This window comes from Hippocampus bargibanti, linkage group LG06, assembly GCF_051943395.1.
Source record: "Hippocampus bargibanti isolate YZ-2025 linkage group LG06, ASM5194339v1, whole genome shotgun sequence".
Lineage (NCBI taxonomy): Eukaryota > Metazoa > Chordata > Actinopteri > Syngnathiformes > Syngnathidae > Hippocampus > Hippocampus bargibanti.
This window is the reverse complement of record NC_142739.1, coordinates 1,204,621-1,228,918: the sequence shown is the minus strand read 5'-3', so window position 1 is coordinate 1,228,918 and position 24,298 is coordinate 1,204,621. Positions and strand designations below refer to the sequence as shown.

Genomic DNA, 24,298 nt, shown 5'->3' with positions numbered 1-24,298 from the left:
GTGAAGCCTGCAACTCTGTTGTTTTTCTTTATTCTTTCACAAAATGTCCCCTTTCACGAAAAATTGTTTGCTGTAAGTGGTATTTTTTAAGGCATCTTAGTTTGAAAATCCTGACATAGCCTCTCTCTACTTTGTCAGCTGACAGAATCCCAGGCAGAGAGCAGCTACTACAGTCCTCAGAAGGTTAAATCAAGAGAGGTCTTGGGTTTGGAACAAGAAGGAATCACTCTAGAGGTAAGACTTGTCTTTATTTATACTACAATTATCCTCCAAAATTCCTGAGAGTTAGCCTGGATAACGATATTTTCCCTCCATTTTGATCCTCATTACTTTTATTTCGTTTTAAATTGCTGCTACATTTACTTTGGATAGATAATCAACATACTGTACTTCCATCTCAAACGGTATTTATAAAGCCTCCCTGGTCACTTATCTCTGGCCGCTTGTGAATAGAAGGAAATCTCTGCCCGAGTCTGATCATTTCTGCATTTATCCCTTGCTTGCTTTGATTACCTGGTTGGAATTGAAATATATTTTCTGTCCTTAAGCTTTTCACCAGATGTTGTAATTCCACATTTCCAAACACAATTTTTGTAATTTATGCTTTTTCTGGAACATGTAGCGAGTCGTCTGAACTTGGACCAAAAACAAAAAGCCAAGCAATTCAGAAAGCTAGCTCTCCTAATTATTGTGTGAAGTAAGATGTTGTGCTCTGTGTATACTCTGTTTACCGTAGGTTTGGGTTATGTTCACATCAAGAACATTTTTTTTTCAGTTATAACTTGTTTCCTTTAACGTCTGGCAATTCAAGCTCCGTTTAAACTTGTCAAAAGTTTCAGGCTTAATGAGTTGTTTGTGGATATATTTGCAAACGTGTTTTGGTTTGACCCTATCCATTCCACTCACACATACACACACCGTGTTTGTTCCCCTTTTATTTAAAATTTCAGGTGCTTTTGAAAGGAGAGCCCTTCTTTGACTGTCAGATTGGCTTTGTGGGCTGCCGGGCTCTCTGTCTGAAAGGCATCATGGGAGTGCGGGATTTTGAAGAAAATCTGAACCGACCTGAAGAGGTAAGCCAAATCTAAAGCCACCAATAAAGACCAAGAACATTTGGTGTGTGTGTCAGTGTGTATTGGCCTCGTTTAATTGCTTAGCATTAACTTATTAAAAAAAGAAGGGAGGGGCATGTATTGTGTGTTAACTACTGAACCAGAAAGGCCAGTCAATTTTTTCCCTTAATTGTTAAAGTGGAACCGAGAGTGACAAACGATTGTTTTTACGAACTTTTCAAGTTCATGACGCATTTTTCAAAAATATGCCTCACTTAGTTACATTTTGTAACCTTTTGAGGTCACCATTGTCTCAGAAGCAGGTAGATAGCAGTTGGGTGTGCAGCCAGAGGTTCACCTGCACATACTTTTTCCAATAAGAATTGTCAGAAACAGAGTAATGCCTCGGATTCTGCCTCGGTCGGTACAAATCTCTTATTTTCTCGTCGTTGGTTGAGAACAGAGATGTTCAAAACCAAAGGGATGACTGTATATGAGCTATATCTATCTACTGTATCTACCTACATACTTTTTTTTTACAAAAAAATAATTTATACAAAGTGATCCCCACTTTGTGTCTCACTTTACAAACAGGGTCACAGAACAAATTAAGTTTGTAACTCGAGGTACCACTCTCTTCTTTCTTTCCCTGGATGTGTTATTTTCATTTTTGTCTATGTGGTCTTTCAGGATGCAGTGTTCTTCAACTGTGGCGACACACTACGCAGCAAAGGAATGACCTACCTTACCAATTCTCTGTTTGACTACCGGAGTCCAGAGAACAACGGCGTCAGGGCTGAGTTCATCCTGGATTCTGTTACTCATAAGGTCTATTAATTTAGCCATACTCTGTAGCAGTTTTCTTCGACATCATAGCATATCAACGTAATTTGCACGGTACTGACATGATGCTCTGTTTGGTTGCCTGAATATGTTGCATGAGAAATTGATTCCTAAAATTGCTCTCTACACTCTCTTTCAAATTGTCATGTGACCATTTTGCAATTACACACTTGGAAAGTCGCATTTTATCACAGCTTGGGTGCAGATAAAATTGTGATGTTATGAAAACATAATCCCGAACCGATCTACACGTTCTAATTAACACCTAGCCATAATAGTGTTTTGCCTGGGTTTGTGATACATTGCAATTACATCCTTTTATTTCTGACGAACCACTGACAGCTGTTACTATATTCAGAGGTACTAAGTATATATGTATTTAAACTGTATTAAAAACGCTTTGAGTAACCTCTCATCTCAACAAATGAGTGAAACGTAAAAGCAGTTTATTTCCCTTTAAAATCCACACTTCTTAATTTAGCTTCGCAGCTGCTTGCCCCATAAGAAGAATTTCCCCCCTATTGCGCAAGTAACTACCACACTAGAGATTATGTGACAAGCAAGGAGGTTCCCTTCATCCACTGTCACAGCTCGAGTGTTGACTTTGCTCCCAAATTCTCATGACCATCAGTGAAGCATTTGTTTGGATATCCATTCATCCATCTATTCAGGCTCAAGAGTCAAAGGTTTTCGTGTTAATTCATTAGCGGTCTTGAAATCAACCAACGTCTTTGATCCAAAAGCTTGGCAGTGCTAATCGAGTTGCCCTCCTAAATATTACTCATTAACTTGCTTTTCTGATAAGACGCCATAGAAATCTCTGTTTGGAGAACTGGAGATTTTGTCTGGTGTTAGGTTCACTGTGTGTGCACACATCTGTCTGAATTGTTTGTGCATCACATGTTTCATACGCACTCGTTCTGTGGGAGTTTGAATGAGTAGGATAAATATCTTATTCTTTCTTTTCTTTTTTTGTCTGTGAATAAATATTTTTTTTTGTAGTGAGTGTGAGTGTTGCTCCAAAAGTTCATAGATGCCAAATGTGGTCAATGTCCAGCATGATTAGTTAAAACGGAATATGATTTAGATGCACAATAAAAATCTCATTATAAAACACACTTATGATAGGGTGGACTATTGGTTTAATTCTGCTGCTACGCAAGGTGACGGTTACACAAACGGCCTTTATAGTATGTCATTCTTTTTCCTGAATCTCCAGGAGTGACACATTGAATTACGATCAAACCAAACTCCACATGTATTTAACAGACTGATGCTGATGAATGGGTTGATTGATCATGCCTAGAGAATGAAGCGCTGAGATGCCGTGCTAATCAGGTTACAGTTGTTGCGATGCTATGCTCTGTCATATGAAAAATATCGCTTGTTCCTGGTGTCTCGTGTCTCTTGCACTGCTTCTGTTCATGTAGGAATCACCCGGGGTCATTGGAACGGCTGAATAAAAATGTCAGGTGTGATGTGAGATAGAATGGTTTCAGCTAGGATGAAAGGAAAGGTGTATACAATGGTGGTGAGACCAGCCATGATGTTTGGGCTGGAGAGAGTGCCACTGAAGAAAAAACAGGACGCAGAGTGCTAGATCCAACTTTGCTAGAGGTAGAAGAGATGAAGATGAAGTTGTGAGTGACCAGGTTGGATAGGATCAGGAATGAGTATATCACAGGGACAGCTCATATTCGAGGCTCTGGAGAGAAAGTCAGAGAGGCCAGACTGAGATGGTTTGGACATGTCCAGAGGAGAGAGAGTGACTATATCGGGAGAAGGATTCTGCCCATAGAACTGCTACGCAGGCGACCGAGAGGCAGACCAAATAGAGGTTTATGGATGTTGTCAAAGAGCACATGAAGGTAGCTGGTTTGAGAGAAAAGGATGCACAAAATCGGGTTAGATGGAGAACACTGATTCGGGTTGGCGACCCCTGAACGGAAAAGCCGGAAGTAAAAGAAAAAGAACTTCATGCTCCCTCGGCTTCACAAAGCATTCAGAAATTAATCATTCAAACACATTTTTTTTCATTCAAGAAAGACCATAATCAAGTAGACTGAGTATCAAGTAGACCAAGTATGTAATTAAAAAACTACAAAGAGTCCTTTGGCAACACAAAATTCCTACTTATTTCAAACCAATAAACACTTGATGGCAAAAAATTAATGGATCCAAAAGATAGGCAGCCTAATGAAAAACAAAGTAAAGTAGTTCATTCAATACATTGTAAGAATGAAAATTGTAAAGAGCAATACATTGGGGAGACTAAACAGATTCTCGAAAATACTTTATCAACATCGCAGGGTTAATACTAGTGGGCCTCAATCGGCAGTACATATGCACCTAAAAGCTAACAACCACTCATTTGACGACAATGAGGTTAAAATCTTAGCGAAAGAAAATAAATGGTTTGACAGGGGAGTCTTCTTAAAAAAAAGCTATTTTCATAAAACAGTAAAATCCTTCACTAAACTGACATGGTGGTGTGGGGTTCAATTTGGATTGTTCGTACAATAGACTGCTGAGGCAATATAGGCTTTATTATGGTGATGAGGTGATACCAGTGCAAACAGGGCAATCAGGCCAGTCGTCAGTCAGGACAATATAAGTAATCAGTGGAGCCGCATGGAGTAGTCCTCTGCTCCCCCCAACCTGAGAGCAGGGACGAATCATAGCAGAGTCTGGACAGTAGGGATATATATAGGGCCGAAACTACCAGCAAGACTTTAGTTTGCTGAAGAAGCAAATTGGATGAGAAGCGAAACGGCCGACACCTTCAAAGAAGTACAGATGACGGCTGAAGAAACCTTTTCATTAAAGTATGACCAAACTATTCAAGCTAAAACCCATATCATTCTTTTTAGCTCGTAAATGATTTAATGATAAAAACTTACCAATCATGCCAATTAAGTAATTTGTATGAAAAATGTTTATCCTGCGTGCGTGCGCGTGTGTTTGTGTGTGTGTGTATGTGTGTGAATACAAAGAACATAAGCACAGTGTTTGCATGAAAATTGGTGTTGGTAGAAGTGTGCCAAAACCCTTTTTCCATTGTATCCAAGATGACCCCAGTCATTGCCACTCTTGAAGGCTATCAGCTTGTTTGCTCACTCACTCCCATGTTTATCCAACTCGTCTTTTGTTTGACAGGAGACATACACAGAGATAGCAGGCATGCAGCGCTTTGGTGCTTTCTACTTGGATTACCTCTACACAATGGAGAACAGCAGCAGCCAAGGTATTGTCTTCATTCGTTTCTCTTCATGGTTTGTTTGCCAACCTCTCCACATTTTCGCTCTTATTCTTTATCCTTGTCATGTTCTCTTTTGCTCTGGCCTGTCCTGGCTTTCTTCCTAGCCTTCTCTTGCATTCTCCTTCTTCATCCTTCTTTTTCTCCCTTTCCCTCTTCTCCATCAAACACGCCCCCTGGAAGACGAGAATAAAGAGGTTGTCTTGTTTGATTCACAGCCACATGGTCCTTGACCCTTTCTGTCCTTTCTCTCACCCTCAACTTACCTGGAGGGCAACTGTCAGAAGAGTGTTTAGTCTGCTGACACATATTTGAGTTTCATTCTCCCCACTGCTTGCTGAAACACTGTTCCTCCCCTCTCTCTCTACCCGTGAGCCCTCGAGAACGTTAATACTCAGACTGTCTTGCCTAAATGGGTGTCATTCTTTTTGGCAAATGTTGAGAGTCGGACGGGATTCCTCATTCTTGAATAAAAGTACTGAATTATTTAGCCTCAAAGACCATTGTGCGCCACAATGTTTGTTAAACTGAAATAATTGTTTGGACCTAACAATGTCTTTGAGTGATACTGTGGGATCGCTGGGAATTTGAAGATGTTGGCTATATCTAACGTGAATTTATAAGAGGGATTCTCAGACATGATGAAGTCTGAATGACATGAAAGATTTATATTGACTCAGAACTCCAGAGAGACCATGTGGTTTTGGCTTGATTCAAGGGACAATCCGGTCTGACAGACAAATGTTGAAGTGGAATCTATTTGAATTTGAATTATTGCCAAATTGCCTGTCATTCATTGTGCAGTTTGCAGAGGCTTATTGTGCATGATTCAACACCTGGACAATTCATGATCATTCTTTGGGATTCATGGAATGAATTTTGGCCAGAATTTAGGTCAGTGTTGTTGCATAAGTTGGATTTGCACTTTTGTTGATGCCGACTTTACAATTAACAGCTGGAGCAATTTTTCTAAATTAATCTATTGATTTTAAACACCTCTTTATCAAGTATGACGAGTTTGTTCAAAACACTCAACATATAATGTTGTGTTGCCATTGATGATCGTTCACAAAAGCAGTTTGAGTTTATTCATCATCGTCATCATCATCAACTGTCGAAGTTGTATTTTACAGTAGGAAGAGTGTCACGACTCCTGTGGGATGATTGTGGTTACCTTGTCAAATGGAATTCTTCTCTTCTGTCAGTGTTTCCTCCCTTCCCGCACACGGTATAGATCCGGTGTCATCCAAACAAATTAGTCTCTGTTGCCACAGGAGTAACATAAACTTTGTGTCAACTGAAACACTAACCGACCCAGGTGACGCTGACTCATGATTTCAAATTCAAGCCACTTTCTTTTTAATCTTGAAATTGAGACACTCTTTGAATTGTTTAAATGCTTACTGTAGCCTGCCTTGCATTATATCACTGACTCTTCAACCATAGCCATATGGTTGATATTAGGCCTAATCCTTCCCAGTGAAATCCAACTGCAGAAGGGAAGCGGAAGTGGCATTGCCATTTGGCCCTATATATATATTCTCCATCGACGACACATTTTAGCTTTGAAAATAGTTCATACCTTGTCTTGACTCCGAAAAATAATGTTCTGTGTGACCCTCTGTCCTCCCACTCCCTGTCTCCTATTCAGCCACCCCTTTTATTTTTAATTTCTTCACTTTTATTGCTGGCGAGCACAGTCTTTTAAGTGGACCTCTGGAACAGAGGCCTGCAGAGACTGAAGGGACAGCTGCGTGAGTGGACATTTGGTATACTCATCATTGAAGAGTTTAATGCTGTGTGAGCTGATTTCTGTGGGCTGTATCAAGTCCTTGAACACCACTGCTCAACCACCATTGCAAATGCCTAATTTAGCACAAAACTCTCCCAAATGGAGGGTATTTTTTGCTTGATTAAGAGATAAGTGTTTCATGATGCATTAATATGAGCATTGACAATAGAGGATCATCATCTCTTGTGAATTAAATGGTTTAGCCAAGGCAAAACAAAAATCCACATTCCATTGCTTGAATGGTGTACATGCATGAGAAATCTGCTCACAACTAAAGTACAGTGAGACCTCGGCTTACGAACACCTTACATTACGAACGTTTCGGTTTACAACGTCAAATTTATGAAAATGAAACCTTGGAATACGCACTACTTTTCACGATGCACACCCACCATGGCTTGTGGAGTGATCTTCGGATCTGGCGGAGTGATCTTCGGATCTTCGGCGGAAGCACACGACCGAACAGCGCTCCAGCCGGCGCACCTTTCCACACCCCCTCTCTCTGAATTCACACGTCGATCGCCTCAGGGGAGCTTTTTGCTGATAATTTTACTATTATGGGACCGAAAAAAAACCACCACAGGCTCGTGTTCAGCCAAAGAAGACAGAAAACAAAATCACCGTCGAGGAGAAAAAGGAGATCATTGAGAAACACGAACGAGGTGTGCGTTTGTGGCGTCACATGTGCACACCTCGGCTGTCATGCAAATTTCAGCCTGTCACATCTCTCACGCTGTGTGTCACTTCGCTGAGACTAACTTTCTACGACCTTTCTACGAATAAAGAGCCGGTACAGTCCACCATTGCTACCATCCTTCGCCTAAAAGCTTTACACAAAGGCGTTATTTAGTCGATGCTTTCACGTGACTAATGACACCGAAATTGTCACGTGCGAGTTGACAGCTGGGGCGGGGCCGCCGCTTGTGGACCTCCGCCAGGCGAAGAAGACTTTCAACGAGTCGCTGTCACCTTACCAGTGACATGATTACGATGCCTCGCGCCTCGCTGTGTCTTGTGCTGGCAAGTCCAAGAGTTTGCTTTGCCCGAGGTGATTGTTAGCCGCGATCGCATAAGTTTGTTCCTTTCCGGCATCGCGAGTGTGCGTGGTGTGCGTGTTGATCCCCTAATCACCAATACTGGGACATTTCAACGAGTCGCTGTCACCTCACCAGTGACATGATTACGACGCCTCACGCATCGCTGTGTCTTGTGCTGGCAAGAGTTTGCTTTGCCCGAGGTGATTGTTAGCCGCGATCGCGTAAGTTTGTTGCTTTCCGGGATCGCGAGTGTGCCATTTTATTTTGCCTAGCTTGACAGGCTGGACGTTTTATTTCGCGTCCGTGGAATCATCGGACTCGCGCCTTTTGTTGTAATAAAATCTATGCCAGCACCTACGGGACTCGAAGTGGATGCAGATGACATCGAGGAGCTTGTTGCTGACCATAATGAGGTCCTCAACACAGAGAATTTAATTTGCCTTCAAGAGGACAAGCAGAAGCAGGCCAATCAGGAGTTGATGTGCAGGCTTTTATTGAACAGTTCCATCCAGAAAAGGCTATGAGAATCATCAACATGATGAATGATAATGTGATGCCTCAGTTTCGTAAGATCTTACAAGTCAGAAAGCAACAGGTGTCAATTAAGAGCCATCAATGACCATCACAAATTTAAATCAAGTGACTTTATTATACGATGCAGTGTATTTCTTTCATTCCAAAACAATAGCACATTTACTATACATAGAATAAGGTATGTTGTGTGTAGTTTTAAGGCTTATTTAGTTGAAAATTATATTTTATGGAGACCTGGGAACAGATTATTCTCCTTTTAATGGTTTCCTATGGGGAAAAAAAAATGGGATACACACTTTTCGCCTTACACACTCTGTCTGGGAACCAATTAAGTTCGTAAGCCAAGGTCTCACTGTAGTCTGAGAAGTCTGAATTATGCTGTAAAAACTCCAATAATAGCATTCACTTTTTTTAAAGCTGGAGTGGCCATGGGCTCAAAGGGCGGTTCTCCACAAAAACGTGACACATGCACCTTTCCACCCTCACGTTCAGATGTAGCAAGCGTAAAAAGACCGTGGGAATGTGCGGTTCTACAGAGCAACTGCTTGGCTGGTGTATGCGTGTTTTTCTTGATTTTGAATCCTTGCTCTGTGAGAGAGAGGTGATGCTGGACAGTGATATGTGGTTGACTTTCAGCCCGGGTTTACATGGATTTGTGTGACATGTGTTACACAAACATCCTGTATGCTTTATGTGAAGAGAACTACTGCACATTTGAGTTATCTACCATCAGCTCAGAAGCTGTTATTAAGATGCGCAGATTAAAATCAGAATCAGATTCAGAATTTGAATCTGTGTACTAAAATACATACTCAGTCGTATGATGCAATTGCCGTTGCATTTGATGAGGTAATTTATTTTACCTGCTGGTGGAATATCAGGTTATCAACACAAGGACTGCGACTCTTTGTTCTATAAAGGCAACATTTTGTTTGTAAGAGGTACTGTATATCTTTTTTTATTACATCATAATTTATGTTGTAACTTATTTTAATGTTTCATCAGTTAGTTCAACTTATTTAGTAAGTTGAGTTGAAGTTAAAAAGAAACATGAGTGAGAAAATCGTCGCATGTTTTTGCAGGCTAAATAAAATATATAGGTTCTGGCCCACGGGCCTTGAGTTTGACGACACTGGTGTTTCAAAACATTAAACACTGACAGATCAAGTTGTTTATTAGGTTGTCCCACAGGTATTTGGTTTGCTCAAAGTCAGAGCTCACAGGTGGCAGTCCAATTCACATATGGCTGTGTGCTTCGGGTTGTTGTCGTGTTGGAAGACCCAGCCACGACCCATCTTCAACGCTCTGATTGAGGGAAGGAGGTTGGTCCCCAAAATCTCACAATACACGGCCCCAGTCATCCGCTTTTTAATGCAGTGTACTCGTCCTGTACCATGTGCAGAAACACACCCCCAAAGCATGATGCTACCACCCCCATGCTTCATAGTAGGGATGGTGTTCTTCGGATTGTACTCTTCATTGTTGATCTTCCAAACAGCCCAAAACGTTCTCCCCTGACTCCCCTGTATCATCCAAATGGTCATATACAAACTTAACACGGGCTATACATGCGCTGGTTTAAGCATGGGGACCTTTTGTTCCATGCGTGATTTCAAATCATGTCGTCTGAGTGTATTACCTAGAGTAACCTTGGAAACGGCGGTCCCAGCTCTTTTCAGGTCATTGACCAAGTCCTGTCGTGTAGTTCCTGGCTGATTCCTCACCTTTATTCGAATCATTGAGACCCCACAAGGTGATATCTTGCATGCATCCACTCCGATTGAGATTGACCGTCATGTTTAGCTTCTTCCATTTTCTAATGATTGCTCCAACTATGGACCTTTTTTCACCAAGATGCTTGGCAATTGCTGCGTAGCCTTTTTCAGCCTTGTGGAGGTGTACAATTTTGTCTCTTGTGTCTTTGGACAGCTCTTTGGTCTTTGCTATGTTACAAGTTAGTTTTACTGATTGTATGGGGTGGACAGGTGTCTTTATATAGCTAACGACCTCAAACCGGTGTATCTGATTCAGGGTGATACATGGAGTGCGGGTGGACTTCTAATGGACGGAGTAATATGTCTTTCAGGGTGAGAATTCTTGATGATACACAGGTGTTCAAATACTTATTTGCAGCTGTATCACACAAATAAATTGTAAAAAAAATCATGCATTGTGATTGCTGGATTTTTCTTTTTAGTTTATCTCTCTTACAGTGATACCTATGATGGAAATTTTGGACACCTCCATGATTTCTAAGTGGGACAAATAGCAAAGTAGTAGGGCGTTCAAATACTTATTTTCTTCACTGTATGTGGAAAAAGTGTGACAATCCACAATTCATTGGGGGTCCGCCTTATACTCTGGTGCGCCTTACACACCGGAAAATACGGTAGTTAATGTGAATGTATCCACTATTTCTTTCCACAAGTTGTAAGTTGTAAGCAAATAATATACCAAATGTGGCAACATTGTGTATATATTTTTTTTTTCTGTACATAATGCATTTTTCTCTTGGTAGATACTCAGGACTTCTCCGCAGTGAATGTGGAGGAGGTGCTGCCAGCTGTTCAAGAAGCATCCACCAAGAGGCTCGTGGTCGGACCTTTAGACATCAAACTGCACAGTAGCGCTGTCCATCGTATACTTAAAATGGTCGCTTGCGCCTTAGACCATGAGTATGAACCTTACTGCAAACTGCAGCAAGGTAAGGTATTTTGTGCTTTCCTAGAGTTAGGCACAAACAACTAATGCCCAGAAGTATTAAGGTTATATTTTTTTTGTTAGATTTTATTTATCCTCCCACAAAAACTGAACTTGCCTCTTGAGTTACAAAAAACTGCCTTTATTGCTAGTATTAGTGAGAGATTTTGTAATGTCTGCAGAAATGCCGGAGGAGAATTGTTGTCCTGTAAACCCAGAAGAACTTTCACGATTAGAGGAATTTATCCCCACCAGACTCACTTGTCTCACACTCCTCCAAGTCTCAGTCACAGTTTCTATGGCTGAATTCAACCTCCTTCACATGCTAATGCCTGTTATCATGGGAGGCAAGGTGGGTGGAAACATATACTCACGATGTTTGCCATTCTTGTTTTATTTTCTACTTTATACTAGGGGTGGCCAACCCATGGCTCGCGAGCCGCATGCAGCTCTCGGGCTTTCACATGACAAGTGTCGAAAATGCCTCTGCAGAATTTATGTCAGCAAAACATCAATCCTATTACTTGATTGACATACGGGGCAGGCAGTCAGATGACAATTGAATCACTGTACATCCACAAAAACCGGCACGAAACAAGTCAGCGAATTAACTCTGGTTTAGGGCAACATCAGTCGTCATTGCCCGGGAGCCAGCGGTCCCAAGTCGACTGAGAGGGTAGGAAGAAGGAAATAGGAGTGTTGCGGGGTGCCATTGTCTGTCTGTTTCTATTTTTTTAATGTTTGGTGAAATTCCGGCTGCCCTTCATCTTGGCAGACATAAATTCTGGGGAGCGGGATGAACAAAAAACAAAAAAACTAAACTAAAGAGACAGGTGTCTCAGAAGGCACAGTAGAGTGGCACAATTTTAGTTCTGGTTCAGCAGGCAATCTTGGGAGAGTCCATTGAATTGAAATAACATGTTGAATTAATTTGCTTGTACATTGTAGGACCTGCAACCTGCATTTTTTCACACGTGCAACATAGCAATGTTGGTCAAGCAATATGTTGTCTCGATTTGTTGCTTCATTTCTACTTAAACAATAAATGAATGATATGTGACAAAGCACAACATTTCTATATATGTGATAACACGATTCATTTTTAACTTTGAAAGTTGATGCAACTCGTGGTTACAATTGAAATCAACTGTCACCGTTTGTAAAACAAAATTGTGTTAACGAGAACATTAGAGTCGTAATAACTGAATGCTTGAACCTCAAGTTGAATCAAATATTATCCTCTATTTGACTGAACTTCTGTTTTCAAGACAGCTTTTAAACGTACACACAAACGCACGCACCCACATAACACACAAACGCACGCACACACACACACGCACACACACACACGCACACACACACACACACACACACACACACACACACACACACACACACACACACACACACGCACACCCGCGCTTAATATTGTGTCTTTAAACTGTAATCAGGGTGACATAAAGGCAGCCGAAGAAGTCACTGAATAACCATTATTTGCAATGTGGACTCTCACATTTGCATTGTTCTTCTTCTCTGTTTTCATTTTCGAAGGCTACACCAGGACCAATCAACATATCAGCATTTCAGCCAGTGCGCCCCCTAACAGCTGTGCAATTTAAGGTGGAGAGAGTGAATATTGAACATTCGGTGCCAATGTATGCACTGGAGTTGGTCAGCACTGTTAGTTCTATGACCCAGCCTCCTGACAACCTCCTACATCACTGCTACGCACATTTCTACCTCAAGGTAAACGGGATACAGTAATTTCAAATTGTTGCACTGTTCTGACACAGTTCTACATGGTAAAGAACAGGTGTCCACTTCATTCATGCAAGATGTGTCCTCCACTTTTCAGCTTACATCTCCCAAAGTAGTTATTAAAAAAGGCCCACAAGACCGTGTTTTTACACCAGATTTTTTGTTTTAATAGACACTCGTTCAATGTCTATAGTCAATTAACTAAATAGTCACACTTCCACCCTGTTATGATGCAAATGACCCTTTACTGACCTTGATGACCTTTTCCCACCTGGTCATAAAAATCTTAGCACTGTGAGCTTCCTGATGAGTACCAGTCCTGTTCTGGTCCCTCTCAGGTGATCAATATGATGCGAAGACCACTATTATTGCTGGCACTATGACCTCCTCATGTTGGTGTGTTGGCTTTCAAGTTTAATGAGTTAGTTCAGCATGTATATTCAAGAACATGTTTGTGTTCACTGACAATTTTAGTTTGCCAGATGTCACTTCATGTGATCTACTCATTGCTATTTTGTCCACAGCCTTGGCAGGCTTCTGACCTTTACCAATTGTCGTATTTATTTTGACCTGGCTAGCTAGCTCTTCGGATTCACGCGCAGACATGTTGTCCTGGACAAACCTTGAACAGTGGGACACACTACTTCTTGTAAAAGTACGTTAATTAACAAGGATGTAGCTTTAGAAATGTTCAGACTGCCATGTATTTACTTTTGCAAGAATGATAGTCTATTCAATTAGAAACAGCACGACTCACACAGAGACACCATACTCAGCAAACTATTCCAAAAGGAAACCTCTGAGAAATGTTTTTATAACTGAAATTATCTCAGTTTACGACATCAAGTGTCGCCTTATGACATATTTAAATAGCTTTGGCAAATGTGAATAATCAAACCTCATGGAAAGTTTGCGCTATTATGTTTATCTTGTCTTCATATTAGTAAACATCGGTTTATTTTTCTCACATTTGATCTGTTTTTTTTTTTTTGTGGAAAGCTGACTGATTTATCTGGGATACTCCACTCAGGCCTGAATGGCCTGGAAATATTTTTTAAAGGCAGGATGTTTGTTGGATGTCATGCTGTTTGTCCTTATCACAGGGTCACTGAAGGGTTAACAATCAAGTGGTCAGGGAATGAGGGCGCCTCTAACCGAATAGCCAATTCTGTAATTAAGCAGTCAAATTCCACTTCTGTATTTTGAGAGTGGGACCATGACTTGTTGGAGGTCAGTCTGGCCACATCTCACCCATTTCGGGAAGTGACTTGCAATGGGTATAAACTAAGGCTTATCCTAATCTTTGTTTTATGGAGACTGGTTGTCAAAGTTTAGGTGTCTGTTTTGATAATGGTGGTCAGCCATTATCCCACCCCCACAGTTCTTGAAAATCACTAAATTGAGCTTTAGAAGGGAGCCTCATGGGATGTATTTTCCAGGGGTGAAAACAAAGAATTGTTGTCGCTGATGAAGGTGAATATATTGTGTTATGTTGTGTTATGTTATTATTATTATTATTATTATTATTATTATTATTATTAGTATTTTATCTCTCTTGAATGGAAGGTCCTCCTTCCAAGAACTTGCAGCATTAGAATGGACGAAAGGACTCTGCATTTAAAACACCCCCCACAAAAAAAAGCAAAAATGAATCATGGCATTAAATTATTCAGTTAGACTCTTGAAACACAGACACGCTCTGATTGTGTTAATTAATATACTATACAAACTATTTGAAGAGAAACATACATTCTTCTCACACTTTTGTCGATCAAATCTCCAAGCTGCAATGAACAAGAATCAACAATGTAGACAATTGCCCGAAAACCACTGTCAAGACATCCATTTTAAATGACTGCCTGCACACAGCATTCTTTTTTTATTTTTTTTAAGCGATCAAAGCAAGCCACACATGATTAATTCAGTGTTATCATACATTTCTTGACTTTAACCGTGATCAAAATAATGAGAACCATCTTCATGGTGTCAAAAGTTGACTCACTCAAAATCATTTACTGATTTCTGTTTGTTGCTTTTGAAGGCTCATACGACCAACAGAGTCAAAGCATGTCTCTTTTGCAAAAATAAAGAAATAAATAAAATGTACAAAGCAGTGACGTTATCCTCCTGTTGGCTTGTTCCAATTAGTCAGCAACAAAAAGCCCCTTTTCTTTATAGAACTCGAACCATTAAACAATCCAAAAACTCATTGTGAAGGCATGCAGACGTAAGGTGTGAATTGAAAAGCTCAATGCTTTTTAGGATATTGAAGTAATGGCCACTGTTCTCCCCCAAAGCACAGAATGTGTTTTAAAATATGACTTTGATTTGACTTGAATTTTGAATAATGCAACCTTCTTGAGGAATAGATATAAAATTGCAACAATGCGGATGTGTTGTCTCGCTGACTTAAAGCACATCTGCTAACATGTTTGTCCCATTCTCAAGGTGTTTGGGTTCCAGACAGGCCTGACATGCCAAGACACTACAGGCGTGTTCCTTCCTCTCATCCCAGTTATTCCATCCTTTAGCACAGCAATTTATGGGAAGTTGATTCAGAAGCCTGCATGCTGGTGAGTACCCGGAGTGACAGCTTGTATTCATTGTTAATTAGATCTTTTAAAACCACCAAAATGTAACAGTTTCAGAACATATCGATGGATTGCAAAAACGGGGAGGCACTGAGAGATAAACTAGTTACATACTGGTTGTGTTAAGTTCATACTGTCTACTTCTTATCTAATTTACTAAAGATTCTTTTCCTACATACAGTGGCTTTTTTAAGGTGTTCAATGTGATAATATGTGTGATAATATACTTCCGCCTTCGTTAGAATGTCACGGATGTTGTTGTGACGCACCTTTTCCAGCTGAAGAAGGCACACAATACTTCATATGCACGTTCAATCAACCCTTCATTTGTGAAAAATGAAAATCAGATTTTTTTTCTTCTTTTTTTTATGTCTTACGAATTCAACATATTAAAGAAAAAACAAACGCAGAAATGTTGATAACATCAAGATCCTATTTATCCATTTGAGAAACATCCAGAGATCCATTGCTACAAAGCAGACGACAGCCTGTGCACTTTTACTAACCACTTGCAGTCAAGTGCCTGATTTGCTGATCAATTACTGAGCCCCTGTCAAACGGCTGCGGATGATTTAAACTTTTCTTGACTTCTTTTCCAGACAATTGTTATGTGTGTTTGCTTGAGAGCAGGTCACACAGGAAACGAGAAGTCCACCATGTAGTCTTCGATACAGTATGAGCACGTATTTGTCAAGACTGTTTTACATCTCTGTTCTCAATAACTTGGAGTTGCTTGTTTGATCTCCGAATGTGTCTTTTCCCCCCTGCCTACTTCAAATAGTAAACTCAGATTTAAATGCATGTTATTTTTCCACATTGTGTTTCTCTTTTAAGAAAACCGCAGAGATCATACTGCGTTTCTCTTTTGGATCCAGGACCAGCCCTTAGAAATAACACTGACAAGCGGTGGGAGCCGCATGTCTACCAACCTTCAACTGGTTAATAGACATGGTGTTCTTGTGCTTTTACACTCTTAGATCTTTCAAGTATACCTTGTAGCAACCGCGTTTCATATATTATATTCATATTTCACTTTTTCTTTCTTGCATTTTCAACATGCTGGACTCACGCAACAACATTTCTGTGTTTCATTAGATGTTATATACTTATTAGAAAGTGTGCTACTTCTTCTTCTTGGATTGAGTAAGGTAGGTGCACATTACATGTCGATACATCTCTGAAAGTATTTGTATTCTAACGATCACCTCTACGACCTTCCTGGGAAATCAAAATTACCCATCAATGATGCGTATAAACCAGGGGGCGAAAGGTCAACATCTTGGAGATCCTTGGCAAATATGGAAATGATAATAACACAAAAGAAGATTAATTTATTTATTCCGTGCTGCACATTGTTGGGATTGTATTACTATTTGAAAGCAGCAACAGATTGCTCTCCTTTTGGACCTTTCTTTTAAAGGACAACCGACGTCTCCGGACAAGTTGTGTCTATAATTTTTATTTAGCTATATTTTACGTTTTAAGATTCGCGCTGAATATTCAGGAAGTCTTGTTTTTGAGTTGGTGATGAGTCTGTACGTGACGTCACGAAAGGAACGGCCCTTACCGAAAAAAGACGCATTGTAGCGGTCCTTCCATCACGTCAATGTATTTTGCTGTAATGTTTGGTCTGGGGACCTCGTGTTGCACCCAAAAGCCGCCAGAAGAGGGCTTCCAAGCTCCATATAAGGAATTTATCAGCCTGTGGAAACGGAGGTGGCCACAGGAGGCCTCCATTTTGTGCCTCTTTCTCGGTGAGAAATTTCCCCTCAATGTTGCCTCAAAATGACAGGGAATAACTTCTTTAATGGATTGCAAACATGTATGCTTTCCTCTTCAGAACTATTTGAATCATATTCATAACTGGATGTGTAACAAGAAAGCACATTCTCCGAATCTGAAGCCATTGTTTTGATTCTCCGGTTATGCAAGACGTCTTACCAGTGACGTCACGAACTGGGGGCGGGACTTTCTGAAAATGCCCAATTCGCAGCTCAATTTTTTGCAGATTTTGGACACTAAGTCATTTTTATTGGTGTTTTGCATTTGAATAAAAATATCATACTGCGTGTTTTGGGTATTTTAGATGCTATAAAACGTTTTTCTGATGTCAGAAACAAAAAAGTGACGTCGGTTGTCCTTTAAAGTAAATGGGATTGTGGGGAAATATGACTGGAAAAAGCAAGGCAAACCATTTCGTGGCTTCTGTTCAGTCATTCACTTGAACAGACAAATCAGCACACACATTTTTCATACTCAAATGTTCATTGCTTTTATACAATTACGCAATGCAGTGTGGATAACCACTGAGCTTACTTTTGGGTCCAGCTCCTCTCCTGTGAGTTTACTTACAGTCCTCATGTTGCTTTTGGTCTCACCACAAAGCTCTTTCCTCGCACAATAGGCAGCCTGGGACTTTCAGTGGGGAAAGTACATTGCTCTGACATTCTTTCTCTGCCACCTTTGGCCTTAGCTGGTCATAATTTATTCTGTCATATGGATCCCCTCAGATAAGCAATGTTTCAAAGCTAACTGGATTACAGTGCTTGTTTGTGATTGCAGAGTGAGTTTGGGGAATGATCTAAAAATTATGTAGAATGGAGAATATAAACCTGCATTGGTGCCAGCTTTATTTTTTGTAAACATAATACGATTTTATACTGAAACTGTCCTGATCAGTTCAACCTTGGATACCTGAACCGACCCGACATACTTTTTGTTTCTTCTATACACAACACAATTTAAATGGCACAGTGGATCACGGTGTGAATTGCTTGTGCTAATATTTAACAGATAGTATTAGCAGTTGCCAAACCGTAAACGTGAATCCAGCGCTCAGTCAGCTTCTTCGCCAAAGTATCTGAGCAGAGGTGAAGGTAGCCTAGCTTTTTACAATTTGGGTTCCCTGAGAACAGGATGAGCATTCTTGAAGTGTGATCAAGAGAAGGGAAACTATCAGTTTCAGCCTTCCGTAATCTATTATTATAATGTTGGCGCAGTATGATAAGATGAAAGACAATAGTTTATTTTGTTTCATTTGCAACGGCAATTCTTTCTTAACACATTAAATGTTGAAACCATCAACTGCTGGCAAGAAAAATGCATTCTTTCTAGTAACTTTGATATATTAGGACATTGAAATGGAGTATTGCACTGTACACCTGCAAATAGTGTTTGGACACTTCTGCTCAAGAAAAAGAAAGTGGTCCTTGAATTAATTTGACACTGACAAGTGACCGTCATGAAATAGTTGATTAACTCATTCACTGCCACTCACTGTCACTCACCTCTGGCAATGTTTTTTTTCCCTTCCACAAGGGGGGAAGCATTCCCCTTTTTTTCATGTTAGCGCTTTGTTCCAGCTTCAGCTGTTGTTAAAGCACTATATTAATATTGCATTGTATTTTGGACAGGCACCCTCATTTCAAGCTCATATAACTCCAAACCCTTATAATTTAGGAATTAACTCATTTTTTTCTGAAGAAAGAAGAGAGTCTAAGGATTCTTACGCTGCATTCAATGTTGATGTAGTCGTAAAACTCAATATTCTGAGGGTCCTGGAATTTAAGTGACAATGAAAAAACCCTGGCACTGGAGTGCTCACATTTTTGCACGTCTGGCAGTGAAATGAGTTAACTGATGAAAATTGCTTCATCATTTGAATTCTTATCCCGCAAACAACTGAAGCTTTTAGAACCGATCGATTGCCTACAATCTCAATGAGACTTGCTCACCTCCAAGTCCTAATCTGATGGAATAGTGTGTATTCTCCAGACTACATGTTTCATGCTTCAATCACAGTTAGATCGGAACTCAAAGAAGGCCACTTCAGAACAGCCTTTTGGGTTGTGTTAGGTGATTGGACTGTTTGGGGAGCACTGTGGCTTTCAGACACCTGCTGGCATGTTGGCTATCATCGTTTTTAGAGTTCAATGTACTCTGCACAGATTCAAAACAAGTTGTGTCAGGTTCTGAAAAGAATCCCCTAAAGGTAATTCCTCCATGTTTCACAGTAGGGAACAGCCCTTTTTCCATCCATCCATCCATCCATCCATCCATCCATCCATCCATCCATCCATCCATCCATCCATCCATCCATCCATTCATTATCCGTACCACTTATTCCTCATTAGGGTCATGGGGGGCTGGAGCCTATCCCAGCTGTCTTCGGGCACGAGGCATGGGACACGCTGAATTGGTTGCCAGCCAATCACAGGGCACAACCATTCGCTCTCACACTCACACCGAGGGACAATTTTTGAGTGTTCAATCAGCCTGTCACACACGTTTTTGTAATGTGGGAGGAACCCGGAGAAAGCCCGGTCGGGCCCGGGGAGAGCATGCAGGCTCCACACAAGGAGGCTGGACCGGGTCTTGAACTCCAGACCTCTGCACTGTGAAGCCGGTGTGCTAACCACTCGACTACCGGGCCGCCCGCCCTTTTTTTCTGATATGCTTTATTTAGCACCTGTAAATATGTGGCGACTTGTCTGGATCAGAATCAGAAAGCCTTTAATCGTCCCACAATGGGTAAATTTGCAGTCCACAGCAGCATTTTGAAAGGGGATGGGGGTAGGGGGTGAAAGGATAAAAAACACGATCTTCTAAGCAGAATAAAAATGTCAGAAGACTGAGGTGTATACTGTAACTGTGCAAAAAAAATGTTTCATAAAAAGCATGTACATAGTGCAAGTATCGAAGAAAAGGCATGTTGATATATGTAGCTGTATTGTGTCAACATATGGTGGCTGTGCAATTTACAGTACAAAAGTCCAGGTTTTGACATTCTCCCAGAAGCATTTTGGCCTGTCAAAATGCGTTTTTCCTCAATTTTAAGTTATTTCAGTAACTGTGGTTTTCAACAGAAGATCAATATGCTGTACATGGTCTCACATACACCTCTCTGCAATTGCGATATCTGGAGCTCCAGGCTTCACTCATGCTCACTTTCAGTTGTTCAGGCTGTTAATACCACATAAAATCTGTGCTATAAAAAGTAGGGATTGTTGTGGGATGTGGCAATTAGAAGTGGTGTTAGAAGTGCCACCTGCATTGGTCGAGGCTTGTGCTGTTCCTCACACTCATGCCATGCAATATGCAGGGCCACCTGAAAGCGTCAGCATATGGAGGCAGGCCAAGTCTGAGGCCCGCCAGCCCAACCGACCAACAAAACCTGCACCTTAGTGTGGCTGGTGGCTTTGCAGACTATAATTCAGGCTTGCGTCAGCTTTTATGTGGCATTTTTAACAGCCCCTGTTTCTCGCTCAGCTATTTCAGAGAGGGTAATTTCTTAGACCATGTGGCATTACAGGTGCATGTCATATAGGCACAAAAAGTTCATTTACCCCGTTAATGTTTCTGAATGAAAAGAGAGTTTCTTTTCCCTTGGTACCTAATTCTTGCTGTAACTCTTACTACATTGTCAGTAGTTGATTCTGTTTTTAACACAACTTGAAGGATTGTTTTATGTGAAGTTGAAAAGTCCATTATGATGTCTGGACCAGTAGTCTAGACTCTAGATTAGCTCATGTGGTGATTTATGAAGGCTGCTTGAGTCATCTGAGGCATGAGCCTTGTGGTGTGATTGGAATGCCTCATTACTTCTGTTCATAGTTAAGGCTAGAAGCTCCTGGTCTGTATGTCCAAGAACAAGGAGGTCAATGGTGCGCTGACTTGTCATGTTAAGTAACTAGACTTCAAATGACAATAATCACAATGAGAATATTATGCATCATTTGTATGGTAATCGGAAACATTGGATTTGGAATGTGTTCCTGTCCATGAAGGGACATTAATTGGCAACAGCCAGTTGCCAATTCAGTTAAAACTTGTGCAGTATTGGGGGATGATGTCATGAGTAATTGCCGGACTGAGACTATTCCTGGGCATTCGTGGTCGAACATGGCACTTCCACTAGAAAAGGGCACATACGAATGTAGGTGGTGGAGAAAAATTTAAAATGTTAGAACACGCGCAACACTTAAATGTTGTATATGTATGTGTTGAAACTCCTCAAGTGCAAAAATAAATCATAAACCCTTTATTCGTCCCACAATCTTGCCATGGTTGGAAATATATTGCCAAGAGCAGGTGGTCCAAATGTTTTTACAGTATACAACCCCAATTAAAAAAAGATATGGCAAGGCACAGAGAAATCAAATGAGAAAAAAAGCACACACGGGGAGCGAACCAACGCTAAGTGACAGCTGCCACACCTCCCAGCGTGGAGGCCGCCCAAGAGGAAAGACACTGGATGGATGGATTGTCTGATTCAGAGACATACAGTAACTGTCCCCACAAGGTGTCCATTCAAACCTACAGTAGCATATGGTTTAATATTGATCTAATTTACACTTTGAAATGGACTACACTGCATCGTAAACTGCAAGATAAAAGATACATTTTCTTGGACTGTTTGGGGAGCACTGTGGCTGAGACCGAGCTTTCAGACACCTGCTGGCATGTTGGCTATCATCGTTTTTAGAGTTCAATGTACTCTGCACAGATTCAAAACAAGTTGTGTACGGTGCTGAAAAGAAGCCCCAAAAGGTCATTCCTCCATGTTTCACAGTAGGGAACAGCCCTTTTTCCATCCATCCATCCATCCATCCATCCATCCATCCATCCATCCATCCATCCATCCATCCATCCATCCATCCATCCATCCATCCATCCATCCATCCATCCATCCATCTTCCAGAGCGCTTCATCCTCATTAGGGTCGCGGGGGGTGCTGGAGCCTATCCCAGCCAACTTCGGGCACTCGGCGGGGGACACCCTGGATTGTTTGCCAGCCAATCGCAGGGCACGCAGACACAACCAACCAGTCACTCTCACACCAAGGGACAATTTAGATTGTTCAATCAGCCTGCTATGCATGTATTCTGAACGTGGAGGAGAAAACCCACGCAGTCCCGCAAAGAACATGCACATCTTGACATTGTTATTCAGGTGCCGTTTGGTTGCTGAAATCAAAGACACTTGATAACTCAAGCTCACTATAACAGGTATGCTATGCAACAGCTTGAAAAGGCAGTGTCCTATCCACCGAGGACTACTTATTCCATTCAAATAGTACAGTTAGATGTTTTTGTTGTAGTTGCAAATGTTGGGGTGAAATGAAAAGCAGGTGTTGATGTTTTCCGTTGAGTGAAACTTGCTTAATGCCTGAATCAGTCATCTGAGGAACTGAAGCTTGAGGGAGGGAAAACAGTGGGAAATGGGGGAGGGTGGATGGATTATCAACTTTGAATGGATTATCACTGTGGTGTGCATTCCACTTTCCTCTCCTCCTCTTTCCTCAGACGTCAGTGCAGCTCCACTGCTTCCCATCAACAGGTCTATCCAGTTTTTGCTGCCTCATAGTCCATATTTCCCTTTTCTGTCCTCTTCCGTAGAATAATACTAAACAACATTTCTCTGCTGCGTTTCATCGTGGCATTGATTTACAACTGCAGTGAGTAAAATCGAAAATATTTCAGAGACGTTATATTCTTATTCTAATAATGACCGACACGTCCACCACAGCTGGACATGTTGGACAGCGGCAGCAAGCTATACACATACATTCATACGCAGGCCTCTTGATATGTTCTCCTTCAACGCCCGATGAACCACGTCATTGCAATTTTCTCGCCCTGCGATCTGCAGCTGTCTGCACAACTTGATTAAAACATTTCTTTTGGTAATCCCTGTGTAATGAAGCTCTCTCCTGAGAATGTGTGTTTTTTAGCATGTGTGTTCAGTCAAGGGTGCTCCAGATGGTGTGTGTGTGTGTGTGTGTGTGTGTGTGTGTGTGTGTGTGTGTGTGTGTGTGTGTGTGTGTGTGTGTGTGTGTGTGTGTGTGTGTGTGTGACAAGGAGTTATGGGGAGAAAGGAGGGAGTGAGCTTCACTCTACCGTTTCTTCGTTTAGTTATTATAGAACGGATGACTGAGAAATGCACACATGGAACAGGTTTGACACAAGGCTGAGGAAGAGCAAACCCTTGAAGAGTGACTCAGTCTACTCACAGCATCATTTTAATTCCCCACTCTCTCATATCCAGAGGTGTTAAGTTCGTCACCTGCATGTCCCGATTGGTATTTGCGTAGCAGTCACAGCCATGAATTGGGTGAAAATATAAATATATATACTGGTTTGCGGCCTATTCTGCTCTGCACTCGCTGCCTCGAAAAAGGTATTTGGAATTAAAGACATTATATGCACAGACGTATGTATATGTAGACTCAACAAAGGTTTTGATTTGTACATTTGAAATTAAATTTCCAACATTTTGTAGAATCCTTATTTATATGATGTACTAGGACTGGTCACAAATTTTGAAACATTTTCTTCTCAATGAGACTGTCTTCAAACCTCTGACAGGCACTCTGATAACTGAGCTCTGATGACTTTATTCAATCCAAGTCAGTTTTGTTGTAGTTGTTTTAGCAATTGGAAAACAAAAACGCATATATCTCTTGACCTTTTTTGAAATTTTTGATTTGCTTAATCATTACTGGGCGTGACAGTGACTGAGGAAAAACCAGAGATACTATCGCTGGTTCTAAGACAGTGGCTATCAGTTTTGTTTATCTGACAAATGTGACACTTTGGCGGATTATATTGGAGCTACTGTGGAGTGTTTCAGAGAAGCCAAATATCAAGAGAAAGGAGCACAATGCAATCATAATTGAAACGGACAGATTTTATTGACATATTTTATTTGCTTCCTAAAATCGTTGACCCTTAATC

At 41.0% G+C, this 24,298-nt stretch overlaps 1 protein-coding gene across 1 annotated transcript in view; it reads left to right on the top strand.

Moving 5' to 3' along the window:
- The window catches only part of vps13b (vacuolar protein sorting 13 homolog B), a 378,602-nt gene that overhangs the window by 55,332 nt on the left and 298,972 nt on the right, over positions 1 to 24,298 (top strand). The window contains 8 exon segments of the mRNA XM_088999785.1: positions 139 to 234; positions 951 to 1,073; positions 1,743 to 1,880; positions 5,052 to 5,139; positions 11,033 to 11,218; positions 11,397 to 11,566; positions 12,766 to 12,960; positions 15,421 to 15,545. Of these exon segments, the coding sequence (XP_088855911.1) occupies positions 139 to 234; positions 951 to 1,073; positions 1,743 to 1,880; positions 5,052 to 5,139; positions 11,033 to 11,218; positions 11,397 to 11,566; positions 12,766 to 12,960; positions 15,421 to 15,545 (1,121 nt within the window).